At 38.3% G+C, this 18365-nt stretch overlaps 2 protein-coding genes across 4 annotated transcripts; one reads left to right on the forward strand and one right to left on the reverse strand.

Annotated features, from left to right (window-relative positions):
• The first annotated feature begins 476 nt into the window (after window positions 1-476).
• LOC122665184 (CTL-like protein DDB_G0274487) lies at window positions 477-7207 on the forward strand. Of its 2 annotated transcripts, none has more exons than XM_043861268.1 (8): window positions 477-709; window positions 805-906; window positions 999-1277; window positions 3771-3954; window positions 4068-4292; window positions 4473-4589; window positions 5976-6209; window positions 6895-7207. In XM_043861268.1, the coding sequence occupies exons 2-8, from the start codon at window positions 830-832 to the stop codon at window positions 7114-7116; spliced, it is 1338 nt and encodes a 445-aa protein (XP_043717203.1). In that variant the 5' UTR covers window positions 477-709; window positions 805-829; the 3' UTR covers window positions 7117-7207. The 2 variants fall into 2 exon arrangements, with proteins under 2 accessions (XP_043717203.1, XP_043717202.1); XM_043861267.1 differs by having other exon boundaries at window positions 504-598; window positions 629-709; window positions 805-1277.
• On the reverse strand, window positions 7158-17911 carry LOC122665185 (ultraviolet-B receptor UVR8-like). Of its 2 annotated transcripts, none has more exons than XM_043861269.1 (11): window positions 17798-17911; window positions 17545-17689; window positions 17299-17409; window positions 17155-17215; window positions 16960-17078; window positions 14383-14468; window positions 14052-14253; window positions 12276-12329; window positions 8040-8150; window positions 7892-7948; window positions 7158-7531 (listed from the first exon to the last, which is right to left on the reverse strand). In XM_043861269.1, exons 1-11 carry the CDS (start codon window positions 17827-17829, stop codon window positions 7322-7324), a joined length of 1188 nt encoding a protein of 395 aa, XP_043717204.1. In that variant the 5' UTR covers window positions 17830-17911; the 3' UTR covers window positions 7158-7321. The 2 variants fall into 2 exon arrangements, with proteins under 2 accessions (XP_043717204.1, XP_043717205.1); XM_043861270.1 differs by having other exon boundaries at window positions 17541-17689.
• Window positions 17912-18365: the final 454 nt, after the last annotated feature.

An 18365-nucleotide genomic window follows, 5' to 3' on the forward strand; every position in this document is an offset into this window, starting at 1 on the left:
AGTAATACAGACAGTTAGATTTGACTTAAAGTGTTTAGGTGGGACCCGCAAATGGTCGGCTCATCTCCTTCCCTACCCCCCTCGAGTAATCAATGCCAGCCAGCCCACGCCCTGCCCACGAGAGAGAGCGCGTGTTCTTAATCCTCTTTATAAACTACTTTGCAGTTTTGTCTCTCTCCCTTCACAGATTACAAGTGTCGGTTCTTGCATGGAACCCATTTCATTTAAAGCTTTTAGGATTAAGGGTGAACTCAATAACTCCCTCTCTGCCCCCACAACCTATCCCTTCTCTTTCCGTTTCGTTTTTTTTTTTTGTGACAAGTTTCCGTTTCGTTTCGATGTGGCAAAAATCACCAACAGTTTTTCTTGTTTTTGTTTGGGTCTTCCAGTCTTCCTCTTCTTCGTCTTCATCTTCTGCTGCTGCTGCTGATAGCCGTTGAATAATATTCATACTTCGCTTTCCTTGAAAATGTCGAATTAGAAAAGCCCCTCATTGACTCTTGACTCCTCAAGTCGTCACATCTTACGTTTCATCTCCGTTTCTCTCTTTTCTCTTCAAAATACGAAGACCCATTAACGAATTCGATCCAAAGATGCTTCTCTTCCCTATAGTAGGGCGGTTCGCTCCATCAGACACACCATGAGTACTGATGCTCAGAGCCCATCTTCAGAAGACGCTGACTTCGATTCTGTCGCCACTGCAGAACAGGTAGGCATCTTCCTTCCCTTTATCTCCATTTGTTTTCATCAATAGAGTTACCAATTTTTGAAGAATGATGCTAAAGGGTTCGAATTTAATTCCAGAATGGTAGGCACAGTATAAGGAGTGATGATGGTTCTCAAACGCTATCCCCTGAAAGGGCCCCTGAACCATCCAGACATTGGAGAGATGTTTTCTGGTTGGGGGTATTCACCGTGCATTTGGTTGCATTCGGATTCATTCTTGCAGTTCTGGGGATCAACAGATTTAAGAAGCCTGATAGGCTTAATATTGACAGATACACAGCCGGAATACTTGAGAATCGTAAAGAGTTGACTGAGAACTACTGGCCTTCGTATGCTGTTGCAGGGGGTGTTGGTACAGTTATTGGATGGAGTTGGCTATTTTTACTTGGTTCTCGAGCAAATCAGATGATGAAGGTTTCAGTACACATTTTAACTGCTTACCTGGCTGTTATAAGTGTGTTGTGCTTTTGGGGTCAACAGATTTTTTGGGGTATTGCATTTGCTATAGGAGCGACTCTGCAGTTCTTGTATGTAATATCAGTTATAGACAGGTATGATTTCAAAGTCTTAATCTTTATGCATAATTTAAGTAGGTTCAGTTAGAGGTCTTAATCTATCATGGTGATTTGATTCATAAGGAATATCATCTCAGTTCCATAATTTAATTAAGGTTCAGTTGGAAAAAGTCATAATCTTTAAGGACTCACACACATCTTGTTTGGATATCTGTTTCAATCAAAAACCATTTGAACCATGGATACCAGCACCTCTATGCAGTTGAAGTAATGTTAATAAATTAGATTGATAATTGCAGATCATGCAACTTCCCAAATTAAATACCTTTGTTGGTCCCATATATTGTGTGAAACATCATTCTCAGAATAGGGATATCCATATAGGACTCGCATAAATTTTTCAAGAATTAATATAGTATCATCCAAGGACTAAGTTTGTAATGTAGTCCTAGATTGGTAGGAGACCAACTAGGAGCTAGTAAACCAGGATCTGATATGAACTGGTAGTCTGATCGGGGTAGAATATGGTTTTAGGTCAAAATTAGGGTTAGGGTTTGAGGTGTTGGTTATGTTAGGCTGGTGTAGGGGAGTCTATCAGTGAAGGTCCTGAGATGTTTTGATGGGCGGAAGTGTGTAAACTTGAATTAACAGCAAATTAGGATTAGGGTTTTGGGTTTTTTAAAAAATAAAAATTGAAGGAATCTAGGGTTTAGGGTGGGAATTTGGGCTAGGGTTTGGATCAACTATTCCTAGTGTAGGGAATGAAATTCGATTAAGGTAAGGTGTGTTTTTGATGGTTGGGTTGGTTAGCAAAGAATTTGGGTAATGGGATGATTTCAAGAGATGGGTGGGAAAAGTAGGGTTTTAGGGTGGTTTGGAGGATTAGGAGAAGAATGGGTATTGATGGGATGATTCAAACTTACTATTGTTGCAAGGGCAGCTCAGTTGGGTAGAGGATCTTGAATAAATCTTGAATATTGATCTAGAACTTGAAGGAGAGCTTCCAAAGAACCACCCGGACTTCACACCGCAAGGTGTTGATTGGATCAAACATCGATCCCACCAACGAGCCACCTTGGCTTTACATTGCAAGGTGTCAATCTGATCAAACACCGATCCCAACCAGCCTTGATCAAACACAAGACAAAAATCTTCAATGGAGAAGAAGAGCAGTAAAAGCTTTTCATTAATATCAAAATTCGTGTTCCATACTTGCCCCCCTTACAACCTTATATAAAAGACTCAAAAATAGACTCCTACACTAAAAAGGAAAGGCCTAAACCAATCTTTAACTTATAAGGTAACTTAAACTAACTAGGAAACTGAAATAGACTCAAAACAGAGTCCTAATCCAGCCCCACTAAACACTTAAAAGAAAACTATTAAAATCACTTATATTGAACCATTGGTTGAACTGGTTCAATTTATGAATAAAAACACCAAAATAAAACTAAGTATGGAACTAAAACAACTAATCCTGTATGCAACCTAATTACCTATAGTTTAGGCCCATAAAAGTGACCTATTACATTGAAAATCCATGGGATATTACCTATAGTTTAGGCCCATAAAAGTGATCTATTACATTGAAAATCCATGGGATCAAAGGCCCAACATGTATATGACCCAACCCTAGACTTATTCCTAAGCAAAGAAGCCCAGTTTGGTGATAAATCTGCATCAGTCTGCTATCTCTAGTGTTCAAGTGATCATCTAGAAAGTGGGTTTTGCCTTCCATGCCATCTCTTGTGCCACCTAGGAATGTTGTTGTTAGGACCTAGGACCAAGTCTCCTTGACGAATGTGCGTCTTTTTCCCTCTATTGTACCCTATGCTGAAGAGCACGCAAAGCTACAGTCCATAGATAGCTTACAATACCAATGATAAACCAAAAATTTTTTAAAAATCCGCACATTTCTTTTCATTTTTTCCCTTTATTGGATCCACCAGTTAGTTTACTTGCACTTTTATTACCGTCCCCACTCTTCCTGCAATTCACTGACCTAAAGCATGATGCACAAGAATCTCAGGAGGTAGCCAAGGGTGAAATCTATTCTCTTACTAAAGCATGAGAAATCAACAATCTATTTCTCTCCTGATGTGCTAAAACTAGTTTAATTTTTAACTCTATTTTCCTTGTACATCATTTAACAGTTTGACAGAATAGGCTACTAATATAAACTTCTCTAACATGCCAGAAGGACTGTAGTGACTTTAGTGAGAGATAAATCTATTAAGACTGACAAGTTAAGTCTACCTATTACAAGTCACTATTAGAATTTAGAAGGCCTAGAGGAAAATTTTATATTTTGGATACATTTGGGTTATGGTTCCCGTGTATTCTACTCATCGTCTCAGATCAGCATCACTGTTGATGAACTCTAATATATGTTGTTTCCAACACAGACTGAATCCATCTAGGTCTTAGGAATGGAACTAAGTTGATCCAAATTTTCTATCTCTGAAACTTGCTAAATTAGATGTTCATTGATGACATATTGATTGATTCTCTTCACGTTGTATTCTCTAGGCTTCCCTTTACCATGCTGGTGTTGCAAAAAGCTGTGAAGCTGATATGGAGCCTTCCTGAAGTAATGCGGGTAGCATATGCATTCATGGTTGTCATGTTATTGTGGATGGTAATATGGTCTTTTGGAGCATCTGGTGTTGTTGCTTCAAGTATTGGTGATGGTGGACGCTGGTGGCTTCTTGTGGTGAGCTGGCAATTTTTCTCTCGATTCAATCTATCATGTAATGAAAATGAAATGTACCTTTACAGCATGGCAGAGTCAATAGTCCTTCTGAAAGTTGTTATATGTATCTGCAGGTGCTTTCAGTGAGTTTATTCTGGACAGGTGCTGTCCTTTGTAATACAGTTCATGTTATAGTTTCTGGAATGGTGTTTCTTGTCCTCATCCATGGTGGTCGAGAAGCTGCATCAATGCCACGCAAGCCATTGACGAAGTCACTACGGTTTGCTGTTACAACTTCTTTTGGGAGCATCTGCTATGGATCACTCTTCACTGCTGCTATCCGGATGTTGCGGTGGGAGGTACCTGTAAAAGGCTTCTAAAATGTTTATACTTGCTATGAATCCTAGTTGGTTGTGAATACTTCTTCATGCTGCCGGCATTGATGATCTTTTGCTTCTTTGTTTGTCAAGTTATGGTAATTTTGGTTATTCAATCACCATCAGCTATTGTTTTGAAACATGATCTTAAAAATGTTTCAGATAAGAGGTTTCCGCTCTAAGATTGGCAACAATGAGTGTCTGCTTTGCTGTGTTGATTTTTTGTTTAATCTTGTGGAGACACTTGTTCGTTTTTTCAACAAGTATGCTTATGTCCAGGTAAATTTTCTTACTCCTGTTATTAATCTTCATCACTCTCTTCTTTATAGAGTAAAATGTTTTTCTTCTTTCCAGATAAGTGAGATGTTTTGCTTCAATAATAAATTCTGTCAGCTGTGGCTTTGAGAATTCTGTTTACAAGAGGTATTATGTGCACCACATTAGCCAAGAAGCCTAAATGTGTCAATTTGCTGCTTGGACTGTTTGGAGAGATCTTTCTATTTTATTCTTTTTATGCTTCACGAGATATTTGAATATGTTTGTTGGTGTTTGTTGATACACATTGTTGTGGCCCTTACTTAACAGCTCGAGCTTTTGGAATAAGCGGTTATAACAATCTTAGTTAATCCAAGCACCAATTTTCAGGATTAAAGATAATGTTCAGGATCAATGTCAATGTGCTGTATCACCATAGAGGCTTAGGTGGACTTGGGTTCCTGTTCCAACATAGAAATACACTGTACAGTAGATGGAATCTAGATCCTCTGCATTGGGGACCATCTATCATCCAATCAAATGCAGGAAAAAGCTTCTTGAAGTTTTTTCTGGTACTATGCTACTTTTAGTTAGTCATTGATATATATAAAAAATACTTTCTATGTTTTTCCCATGCCAACATTGGTTGATAGAGAGAATCTCTCTTTAATCTCTCTTTCTAGCGAAGTTGGTCCCGAGTCCCTTGATGTTAACAGGTTTATGTGATATTGACATCAATGAATTCACAGCTTGGATTTTGATGGAAGTAGATACAAAATTAACCAAAGAATGAGGACAGAAGGCGTGAGCAAGAATATTGAAGCCTTTCTTGGATTATCTAGTCTAAAAGTCATAAACTTTGCCATTCAGATGTTTTGCCTTTGCTTTAGGGATTTGAGTTGTCAGAAACCTTCACATAATGCTGTTGATGAAGATGAGTGTTCCTCTCTCGACATGTTCCTTTTTCCAGCCCATTTGTGCTGTTCATGAAGATAGGCCACCTTCTCCTGATATGCTTCTTTTTTTTTTTAGCGTCTAATGCTACTTAGTTCTCACCTATAAGTTTCCTACGTGAGATGTGATATATTTCTTTCATGCCAGCAATTGTCTACATCTGGTTTCCTACATGGAGAATGTATGATCTGTTACATGCTTTAGTCCATACAAAAATATTTTGCGTTTGACCAATTTTCTTTAACGAGTTTTCATGATGAGATTATAATATGATGGAACCGTTTTTTTTTTTTTTTTGGGGGGGGGGGGGGGGTTGGGTGGGAGGGTTGACCTTGTGGTAAGAATGCCAATTTACTTCCCCCTGATGTATTCTAGTGAATCCTATTCCTTGTTAAGAGGCTTGTGGTTTTAGTTTGCATGGTCTGAAACCTTTCATATTTGCTGCTGTTCATCCAGATAGCAGTTTCTGGTAAAAGCTTTAATCGTTCAGCAAGAGATGCTTGGGAATTATTTCAGTCTACTGGTGTCGAGGCACTTGTTGCCTACGATTGTTCAGGTGCGGTTCTGCTGATGGGCACTATCTTGGGTGGGCTTATTGCGGGAACCTGTGCTGGAATTTGGACATGGTTTAAGAAACCGGATAGGATGCTTATGGTTGGATCTACTTCTATGTTGATGGGGACAACCTTGGTAAGCTCCAACAATAATTCTTCTTTAATGGAATTTACATATTGTGCCAATTATATTCTCGCTGACCTTGTTGTGGTGATGAAATTCTTACTTGTCTGTAACCACAATTTTGACCGATTGAGACCATTTTGATCTTCTATTTGATGAAAAACTTTATACTACTCCTGTCCCAGAAAGAAAGACCTGTATGAGTTTTTTCACTATCAAAAAATGTTTGTCCATTTTAAAAACCAATATATGAAGTTCTGTTAAATTCCCATAATGCCCCTATTTAAGCATCCACACATTTAATTGTATTCACTTATCATAATTGTTTCCCTTTATTACACGAGCCAAACTTATAGGGGTAATGTTGGAAACAGTGTGTAGACTACTGAGTGATCCTAATACATTAACAACAATCTCCTAAAACTTTTTTTGGTGGGGGAGGGGGGGGGGTTAGGAGTTGTTTCAAACCATTGTCTTTTTGGGACAGAGGGAGTGAAAGTATTCTCCATTATAGATTAGTCAATTCTCATGGTAGTCTGTATTCTTGAGATACAAATACAGATTTTTTAAAGTTGAACCAGATTATAGCACTCTCCAAATTACTCAATAGTTAAAATCTGTGGAAGTTGAATGCATTCCCTCATTGAATGTCATCTAATATGTAAGAAATAAAAATATGTATATATATATTTATCAGGTAGGGCTGGCAATGGTGGTGGTGGAAAGTGCCGTTACATCCTTGTACATCTGCTATGCTGAAGACCCCTTATTAATTAACAGATGGGATACTGATTTCTTTAACCAGATGTCTGAGGTCTTACACCAACGTTTACAGCACAGAAGCGCACGTGCCAGAGAAGTGCTAACGCAGATCCACAACCAGCTTGGTAGCCAAATACGTGAATCAGTCCCTGTTTGAGTGCAAGAACAATCTATTGCGGAGTTCACAAGTGCACAATGTAACAAATTCATTCAAATTTATTCAAAATAGAATAGTCTTCTAAATGTATAAAATTGTCCTTCCCCATCCCTTTCTTCTGTGGCAAAAGAAAATCAAATTGCTGCATTCATACAAGTTCATAGATCTTCATAGTCTGTGAGTATGCATTTTGACCTGCTTAAATTCACAAGGACTGTTTTGATTCATCAGTCTGCCATTTGGCTATTGCTAGAGTATGTCGTCCACCACAAGCGATGAGCTTAACACACCATCTTCCATGGCTGTCACTGCTGCTGAGATTTGTTGGAGGTTGGCGGTTTATTGGCACTTCAATTGGGTGGCCGGTTGTCACTTTCCTCCCATGTCCCAGGCGTCCATGGTCTCCTCGTCCGAACTGTAACAAAAAACCAGTCTGTTACCTTTCTGCAATGGCATCACAGTTACTAACGCCCAAGTTAAACCTACCACACCTTATACCAACCATTTGGAAATTTTCAGTCCAATAACCTGGTAGTGAGGTTGAGTCTGATTTTAGGTCACCCTTTTGCATATATGCATAATGTGAAAGAAAATATTGCGGTTTCATTTTGTCGAAAATGCCATATATACAGGTAAGTGAGTTTATATTGGCATCTATAATCTCTCTCTTTCTTAACACAACAGAGTCCTCAAAATTAATATCATTTCTTGGATTCTTGTTTTGAATTCTATTATTATAACTAAGTCACTCTTTGAAAACTTTTAAGGTACTCACAGAGAACATTCTCCCATCTCGTGTTAAAGCGACCGAGTGCGTACCACCACAAGAAACCTGAATACATGGTTAAAAATTAATCAAATGCAGTTGAGAACAGAAGCAGCACAAGATGAATGCATTATTTTTTCTCAGTTTTATTATGTACCTGAACAATGTCCTCCCCGACTAGGAGTTGAACCTTCTGTGGCACCATTTTGCTGCTCCTGTCATCTCCCAATCCAAGTCTACCATGCTCTCCCCTTCCCCAATCATACACCTGCAATAAAAGATCAAGGCATTGGACATGTTGCAGATTACCTTTAAACACTAACTTACTCTTCACAGTGGTGAGAAAGATTGGATGGCAGAAACAGATTACAGATTCATCTAACAAAATCACAAGTATAAGGGATAATATTCCATTCGAGTTGAGTTGCATAAATGGTCTAAAGGGCCTCCAGTCCCATGGGTATCATCATGAAATGGATAATGTTCCTTTGCAACGTATAGATAGTGGTTGACCAAATAATAACAGTTCGATACCCAAGTGGTATGATATTCCCTTCTCCCTATCTATTAGCATCTGCATATTCATTGTAAAAATCTTCACTGATTTTAATTACCCTATGCCCTATCAACATGAAAAATAAATAAATAAGCAAATGTTTTGAACCTGGTAGACAAACATTAATGTCCATTTTCTTTGAGGTCATCACTAATGTGCCAGTTTATGGCAGAGTAATTTTAAGATGCATATATGCTTCTTTTATCACATCATCAATATAAATGAAGTGAAAAAGAACGCTAACTGGTCGGGTGGTTCCTGTAAAAAAGATACGAGCCTGCGAAAAGACTGTTCAGTCCCTAGTGAAATTGAAATCCCACCGAAACCAATGTTTTTGTACACACTCTCATTGGCTCCCGCACGGGTACAGGGGCTACATGACCAGTTAGCGATCTCTTGCCCATAAATGAATATTCCCAAATATTTTGAAGTGTTTCCTTATTTTTGTAATATATAGATGAGAAAATTTTGACATGATTCTTCCTTCTTCAAGTGTGCAACATTTTCATCACACTTTTGGAACCTTGGTTCTTTTTTTTTTTTTCACATCTAAAATAGTGTAGTACCAAATGCAGCCTGGATAACTCAAATTACTCAACACCCACAAAAACTGACTGTTTAATTATGTTGTCCTCAAATTCTTTACCTGACTGCATTCTACACATTTCAACTTATTCTGTGGACTTTTTACATGACTTTGTTCCCTTGAATTCCATGTAGTTGTATGTACTGTACTACTGTATCACCCCATCGCCCACCACTCTTGGATGAAGAGAGTGTTGGTGCAGATATAAATGTGGAAACTTGCACCATTGTGCATTTGAATTTTAAACAAAGTGTAAAAAAAAAATAGAATTTCTAAATCAAGTTTTAACAATGTTAATGTGTTGAGGAAAGTTACTGAATAAATAGGAAAAGTTTGAGCAACTGTCAGGGGAAACCTATATTCAAAAACAAAAACATGTTAAAGATAGACAAAGTTACAGTTTGATAATTCTGACTTCGAATCAACATCAACAGTTATTCATCTCCATCCAAGATATATCAAGAAATGAAAAGTAATTCATCTTCTATGACATGTTACTATGATTTGATGTAAATAAATCCACCTACTGGCATATAACATGACATATTATTTATAGAACTAGTGTATGGACATTGGACACCACCAGGGCTCTTGCCCTCTCCACCGTTCACCACTAAGGGTTCCAGTCCTTTCGCCGTGCATCGCCAAGGGCCACCCTCTCACCGCCCTCTTGCCGCGCACAGCCAGGCCATTTATAGACCTCCTGCCACACTGCTACTGGTCTTCTTTCTTGGTTGCCGTCTTCAACCTTTGTATCTCCCCCAATAAGTGATCTTTGGGGCTTCATCCCGCTTATTATTTTTGGCTCATATTTACCTCTTTATTAATGGCAGAAAGTAGTTCTACCTCTACAGAGGTAGTTGAGGGTAGTGTTGTGGATCGTCTTGGAACCTACAGCCATAACCCTACTCTTCAGATATGCCCTAGAAAGCTTAATGGGACTAATTATCTCACTTGGTCCCGGACGTGCGTTCTCACTATCGGAGGTAATAATCTTTTGGGGTATTTGAATGGTGACATCCCCAAACCAACTGCTACGACAGCTGCCAATACTTGGTTGACCAATGGTGCTCTCATCATGTCATATGCTCAGTCAAATACTATGATCAAGACCCAGTTCCATGCCCAGGTTCAAATTTTGAGAAGCGGTAATAGGACAGAATATATAGATGGTTCATTCCTTCAATACCTTGATGAACATGGTATTTTATCCCAAAACTCTTGTCTCCATACCCCACAACAAAATGGTATCCCAAAAGGAGAGAATCGACATCTCCTTGAAGTCCCTCATTCCTTGATGTTAACCACTCATGTTCCCAAATTCTATTGGGGTGATGCAGTTCCTGCTACTGCTTTTCTTATAAACTGGGTTCCTTCCAGTGTCTTGGACTTCAAAACACCTGTTAGTCTACTCCCGGATCCCCCCCTTTCTCGTAGCTATCATGTATCGGAGCTACTCTCAAATCAGCTCTAATATGATAATTCCTTACTTCATCCTTCCTAGTTTTGCCACTCATCCATCTCAATATCCTCATCTCTGCTACGCTGAGTTTATCTATATGATGCTTCTTAACTACCCAGCATTCCGCTTTATATGGTGAAATCATCATTAATTCTGATGATGATTTTTTTATTGAGTTCTTAATTTGCTCTTATTTCGATGGGGCACAATGTATCATGTTTCCTTCTCCGAAACATGCCATTGTAGTGGGTCAATCATGGCTTGAAGCTCGACAAGGTGTTCTCGATCTTGAAGCAAATTTATGTACATTAAAGCCCTTTCATCTACAACAAACTATTGTCTTGAAAGGGCTACAACGTGATAGCTCTTTAAAGTCGATCGAAGTGACATCATAAGTGCAGCCACAAAAGGAATTGGAAGAGGTTAAACAAGATGAAGAACTTGTTTCTACTGAGCTTACTGAGGAAGTTCAGTCCTTCTGAAAATAAAAGAGCTTGTGATAGATCCTATTGCGACGAAAGTTGTTCCATATCATGAGTTTGTTCTTCCTTACATGTGGGGGTGTCAATCGGTTGGTTTTGTCTGGTTTCGGTTCGGGCTGAATCGGTTTCGGTGTGTGAATGGTGAATCTAAAACCAAACCAATAAGGAAAGGTTCAGTTTGGTTTGAGGTTCTTATCGGTTTGTTATCAGGTAGGTTTCAGTTTCGGTTTAACATGTATATGTATACATAAAGTATGAGAAAATATGTTTTTTTAATGAGTTTCACTCTGTTAACGGTTTCTAATCGTTTTATATCTGTTTGGTTTTGGTTCCAGTCCGATTTTTATGTTCGGTTCGGTTTCAAAATACCCCAATCCAAGGACGATCCAACAAGGACTGGTTCGGTCGGACTGGTTTCACCTGTTCGGTTAGCATTTTGACACCTCTACTCACTTGTTTCAAGACACAGTCATCGGTCGAAGCTTCATATTTTGAATATTGTTCGAGTTGCAAACAAGAGGCTGCAAGCACCCATTATCGTATTCTTATTCTTACCCTTCTACAAAACTCTAGGACAAGTTTTTTTGAACCGGGGGGGGGGGGGTGGTGGTGGAGGATTGATGCCGTAATGATGCAGTGTTCTACTAGAAAGAAAAAAGAAAGCCAGTTCCTACAAGTTGGGTTGCATGGGTCTGGTTCAATTCTGAACCAGATCTCTGGTTGAGGTTCAAGTGAAATTTCGAGTCTCACTTGCATCTTGACAATAATAAACATTAAAAGTTAAGCCCATTTGGATGGTGAAGGCTTCCATCTGTTTGGATGTCAGTGCTATTGTGAAGGATGTTAACTAGGAAAGCAGGAGAAACTAAATCTAGACAATAGTATAAGAGTAGGATTTCTTGACTTTCAATTTCATCATATGTACTAAATAACCTTTAACCAGTCATTCTGAGAAGGGAAACAAGGAAATGGACAAGGAAAATAATTGTGGAATATCAAACCTAAATTTTAGAAGTTAGTGAGGCCAAGTTTAATGGTGCAAATACTTTTCCCTTTGCCTACCCCCCCTCCCCAAATCCTCCCTCAAAAAAAAAAAAAAAAAAAAAAAAAAAAAAAAAAAGAAAAAAAAGCAAAGGAAAAGTTAGACAACAATGAATCTATGATACGTTTTACAACTACTAACAAATGTATCCATTGAAGTGGTAGTACAAATAACACTTGTATCCATTAAAGTGATAGTAATAACACCGATTAAAATGATATCTTACTATAAAACTCAATTTAGTTAAAAAAAGAAATACAAATACCTCTCCTTCATTTGTTAATGCAGCGGAATGCCATCCTCCTGCAGCAATATCAACCTAGAGAAGCATAAAGATGTTAATGGCTCTCAGCCCTGTGTAGGAACGCTAAGAAAACCAATTACTAAATGTGCATGAATGTGGACAGCTTTGTGTGTGTGTGCGTGTGTGCAATGTAATATTGTAACTGTAATAATACATATTAAGCAATTACGAAGTAGAATATAGATCTTAGCAAATATCAAGACCACAAGAAGAGAGGTCAGTTTGATAGCCGTATCCGTTGTCTGCAAGTACTATGTTTCAACATCTATTTTCAGTCCACTTCTCCACACCCATTTCTCTCTCAATCTGTCCCTGTTTATCCCATATCTTGTCCCTTGAATCCTACTACACCACCCTGCTGAAATCCATCGTTAGTCGTACTTACCAGTCTCTGTTACGTCCCAAACTAGAAACCATACTCTGTTCTGGCTGCAAGCCATTAGCAGGCCAATCACCACCCTTTTATCTGATGTGGTTTCTAGCCATATTTTGGGGATTGGTTGGACTGTTTCCTAAAGGTGGTTTGACGATATTTTCAAGCCTAATACAACACTAGTTGTTGAGTTATTAAGAATCTCCCTGTTCTGTCCACCACTAACTCTTGTTATATTTCCCTTATATTGGCCTTAATTCCTTAGTTTAAGGTTAGGGTTCATGGGCCCTCCATCATGGCCTTCTTCGGCCAAAGCTGTCTTAGGGCCCTTTGACTTGTCACTGTTAGGGCTTTGTGGTGTCTTCAGGAAAATCCTCATAGTGCAGCTCTCTTTGACACAAATAGAGATTCATCTACCAAGAAAATTGACTTGGCAACTTAGTCTTGGAAGATTCAATAGTTATTTTACCGTTCTCAATCAATAATTTTCATAAATAAGCTTGACGGCATGGAAAATCAAATTATTTTGGTTACAGAATAATGGAAAATCCAAACAGAGAACCATTTAACTTTTCTAATCAGTAATTTTCACAAATATTCTTGATGGCATGGGAAAAAACAATCAATTTGGTTTACATAATAATGGAAAGTTCAAACTTCTCATTCAATGTAAGAGTTGATCTGGTCAAGAGACTCAAAATGTTTTGCTTTATGATAATGATTTTATCCCCTGATGGACGCATATGCAAACAATCAAGTAGCAAATCATGTTCTTCGACACAATATTTGTGAAAGAATCAAGCATTATTTCCACTTTGTGACTCCACCAAATATTTGGTGAAAGCTAGTTATATAATATTTGAAGAACAGAGATATTAATGAGCTATGACAATTCAATAGTATGGAGAAGAATTCCAATCCTAACATGTCCACGAGTACAATAGTCTGTCAGCGTATTATACTTATCTCTTAATTAAGCATTGAAGGCATCCGTCATACTAAATTGTCAACTCAACAAAAGTGATTTGTGCATGACGTGAGATAAGACAGCTTACAAACAATTGACCTATTCTCTCAATAGTCCATCTTACATACTTTGTTAGCTCTAACGAGACAAGTTACTTTTTCCCCCCCACAGGGGGAGGTGGTTATACCGTTCATATACTTGAGGAAAGGCATTAAACAAAGAAACTTCAGTGGAACATTATATCTATGGAGTATGTCTTTCATTGTCATGAATTTAAATGTTAACAGTTCACTGATAGTTACTACTTAATTTTAAAAGTAACCATACTGAAATGTGAACAAAGAAAATGATATAACTTGACAAAAGCAGGCGAGGGATCAGACTTTATGACACGCACCAAAGTGAGACCAGATAGTGCTTGAACAGGAATAGGTTGAGATCTTGGCTGAGTATCTCCAGTTCCAAGTTGTCCGTATTCATTGTTACCCCATGCCCATAAAACTCCTTCCTCTACAAGGGCCAAATTGTGGAAAGCACCAACTGCAATAAGCCTCACCTTTTCAAGACCTCGAACTCTTACAGGAATTGATATCTGTTTTCTATTATAAACAACATAATTATAAGTATTACCACGTGTGTTACGTAAATGCACTCCATGAGATCAATAATGCGGTAATAAATGAATACAGGTTTAGCTGTTCAGACAACCAGTAAGTTAATAGACATACATATCTCCAGGAGGCCATGGCTGACCCCATGTCCATACATGTCCCTCACGTGTAAGCACCACAGAGTGCGTACCTCCAGCAGCCACCTAAAGATAATGCAGTCAGAGAATGTAAGCTTTTAAGCACTGGTGTAGAGCTGACTGTCTCTTGTTTAATGTGCAAATAAAAAAGAACATTATATCTTAGTACTAGAAGTAATAATCATCATATTAAAATTAAACTAGCAAATCCCTTTGTGATGCTAATTAAATTAAACTAACAAATAGCGAAGTGATGCAAGGATGCAGCATAAAGACATGAGTGCACACCCCTTCCCCCCCCCCCCCCCCCCCCCAAGGAGACAGAGAGAGGGAGAGAGGGTGGGGGATGGGGTTCCCTAATATGGAGTAATTAAGTAAAGGATATTAGGGAATGATGTTAGATAGGATAAGAGGAAAAAGGATAAGCTATATGAGAGTTTTTTTTACCGGGTTCCCAAAAAAGAGAGGAAGATTTGTGTTTAAAATTTTCTTTTGCAGGATAAATAGATAAATAAATAAATAGTTGCCAATAAGAAGATGCACTGTCAAATAAAATAAAATAAAATATTGGTTGAGTATAACATGGGAGAATTACAGCTCCTTTTTAGAATATATAATTATGTTAACTAGGTGCAACCAGCAGTACAGAAAGTACGTGAAAAGAATTAGCAAGGACAATAAAATATTTTTTTTTTAAAAATTGCCATTAAGAAGATACACTTTCGAATAAAATAAAATAAAAATGTTGGTTGAGTATGGAGATGCAAAAACATGGGAGAATTACAGCTCCTTTTTAGAATATATAATTATGTTAACGAGGTGCAACCAACAGCGCAAAAAGTACGAGAAAAGAATTAGCAGAAATTTGAACTCAAATGGTTTAAGGATACCATAAAATTACTTTCTTGATGCCTTAAAATTTAACTGTGAAACATGTATAAGACATCAATTGATTTATAGAAGCATTTCTTTATGGAAACCTTCTCACTGTTTATCACAGACGCAAGAGATACTGCAGAAGCAATCTAATATTGAAAAGTATTAATTATTACATTCAATCGAACAAAACAATGAGGGTAATAAATGCTTTAAAGAAACAATGTCACAAGGACGACTTGACATTGGAGGTTGTGGTGCTTGCCAGTCTCACACTCCAAAATTTATGCATGTGTGTGCATATATAGACAACCAAAGAAAAAGAAAGAGAGGAAGAATGATCATATGCTTTTCTACTTTTTTCTCTGGCAAAGAACAACAAAAATTCCATTGATGTATTCTGAAAATAAACAGAGAAAGGATGTGCAACACATCTTACAAAATGAACAAGAAGATGAATAAGAGTCTATGTTCACAGTCCCTTCTTTGACATGGTTGGAATTATTCGTCTCCTTGTATTCTGAAATTCAATGCAACTTAGGACTTATTCATCTCCTTGTATTCATCTAGGATAAGACACCACCAATCCTCCCCATAAAAAAAAATCTTCGTTTCTTTCTTTATGATTACTAGAAACTGTCTACCTGAGACTGTCCCTTGGCCCGTAGGTCCTGACACAAGGTTAGAATTCTAGCTCTTCCAGAGTGGTATCTCACTGATGGCTCGGGCCCCCCCGGAAGGAGGCCTTCTTCGCCCTCCACCTAAGCTGCACAGGAAAGGCCCAAAGCCAATCCCAGGGAACAGTAAAGCTTCATAGGGTCTTTCTGTCCAGGTGCAGGTAGTCCGCATCTTCACAGACATGTCTATACTAAAAGAATCAATATTCTCAATTTTTCTTTCTTTGATGCTACAAGGAGATGAATAAGTCCTAAGTGAAACTTGGTGTGATCCAAGTAATGCTGAACACAAACAAGTACTTCAACATAGGTCTCATTGTTCTGTAATACATACAAACTAGCAAGAACAATGCCGAACTACATTTCTGACATTGAATTTCAGAAGATTATCAAAGGGAATCATTTCTGAGCTGTTTTCCACATTTTAATTTCTCTATCAAATGCAAATGTTGTCCAACTCAACATGTTAAAAAACGCTGACTGAAACCAAGTTTCTTCTCTCAATGTATATTTTTTTTCATTACACAGAGACAACAATTCCTGGCGATTATATGACACAAGGATACTGAATCAAAGATACAATACAGAAGGGCGCCTCTAACTTAAATGGTGCCTTTGGATCTTGGTTTCACAGCAGACTGTAAAGATAACTTCAATAGATATTTCCAAATTCTTTCTGTTAATCATTACTCTTTGAATCATTAAAACAGTATGCAAAAAGCAACGATTATCAGGCAAAAAGACAATTCTGCAGCAGTGTGAGCTCATCATAAGATTACTTTGCCAAGCAATGCAGCAAAGCCTTTGATTCATGAGCTCCATCTCATGACCTTTTCAAGTGTCTCCAAATTAATCAATTCAATAACAGCAGAGCTAATGTACCTACAGATTTATAATTTTCAAGCAATGGCCTATTAAAGGATCGTCGGAAAAAGTGACCAATGGACACGAGGAGAATCAAGAAGATTCCTATAATCTGATCTGATTATGTTAATTTAACAAACCTGGCGAACTGTAAGCGTTGGGGCACAACGCTGAGGAATGACAATATCCCTTTTGAGAGCCCGACTGTCATCGTCTTTCCTCTCAGGTTCTTCGCCACATTGCCCATACTCATTGCCACCTGCACCAAACATAGCAATCAAAATTCAACCAAACACATGATCCACATTCCAAGCAAACATTCTTTAGTGAATTACCCCAAGCATATGCACGGCCATGATCATCGACAGCCAGACAATGCCACCCACCAATTGCTGCCTGAAATAAAAAACCCATATAAAAAAAATGTATATAATGGTGTTCAATATTTAGAGTTAAATTCAAACTTTAGTTCCACTTACTTGAACAATCTTCATATTGGCAAGAGCTTTAACCTGGCTAGGAATGTTGTCGGTTTTTGTTTCTGGTGAGTGGCCTAAAGTTCCTCTCTGGTTCCAGCCCCATGTAAAAAGCTGATAGCCAAGTGAAGAGAGAGAACCTTTTTTTTTCAGTAAAGGTGAAGACAAGAAGGGACTAAGAGAGCATAATCAAGATACAAATCTTAAAACGCCACAAAAGAAAGAGATCAAGAGTTAAGGACGACAAGCTTTTCCATCTTCACATATGGCAAGCGAGTTTCTACTCCCGGCGACAACAGAGCAAACCCTTTCAGACTCGAGAGCCGTGACAGCACAAACCCATTCTTTCTCTTCATTGTTTCCAATGCCCAACTGCCCATCTTCTCCAGCACCCCTGAGAGGAAAAGAAAATGAAGAAGTTCTGTCAGCTTCCAAATAGAGCCTGCAAGTGATTGAAGAAAGAGGGAAGGAAAGAGAGAGGTCTATAATAGGATTCATATACCATGCCAAGATGATGGGGTTTACGGAAGCCATGGGAGGTGAAGAAATTTCTTGACAGTTTAAAGATTAGCAGAGAGGCAGAAGAAGAAGCGAGAGCTTCAAAAGGAAGCAAGAAAGATGTGTACAATTGAAGAAAGAATCCACAAGAAGTATAAAAGAATGAGAATATCAGGGACAAATGGTCTTTTTATTAGAGGGGAATGGGTTCTTGGTGAAGAAGCGACGAATATCTCAGTTGAGAGAGATAGGATTTACTGCAAGTGGGGAAGGTGGGAGCTGAGCTGAGAATATATAACAAAGGGAGAATGAGATTCGCCTGTGCATGTCTCTCCACTAACTCACACACTAACTACTGCTTTCCTTTCCGTTCACACTGCCACCACCCATATCTGCAGTTCTGCACTTTGCCTCTTCAATCTTGCCTATTCTATGCCCTCCCATTCCCAAGGCCTACTCCTACCCAATTGCAGCTGAAAGACTCTTGACACCCCCCCCCCCTCCAAAAAAGAAGAAGTGCTAGCAAGGAACTTCTAGCATCACAATGCCTAGTGAAGTATAAAAAAAATAGT

This window comes from Telopea speciosissima, chromosome 6 (assembly GCF_018873765.1).
Source record: "Telopea speciosissima isolate NSW1024214 ecotype Mountain lineage chromosome 6, Tspe_v1, whole genome shotgun sequence".
NCBI classification, from domain to species: domain Eukaryota; kingdom Viridiplantae; phylum Streptophyta; class Magnoliopsida; order Proteales; family Proteaceae; genus Telopea; species Telopea speciosissima.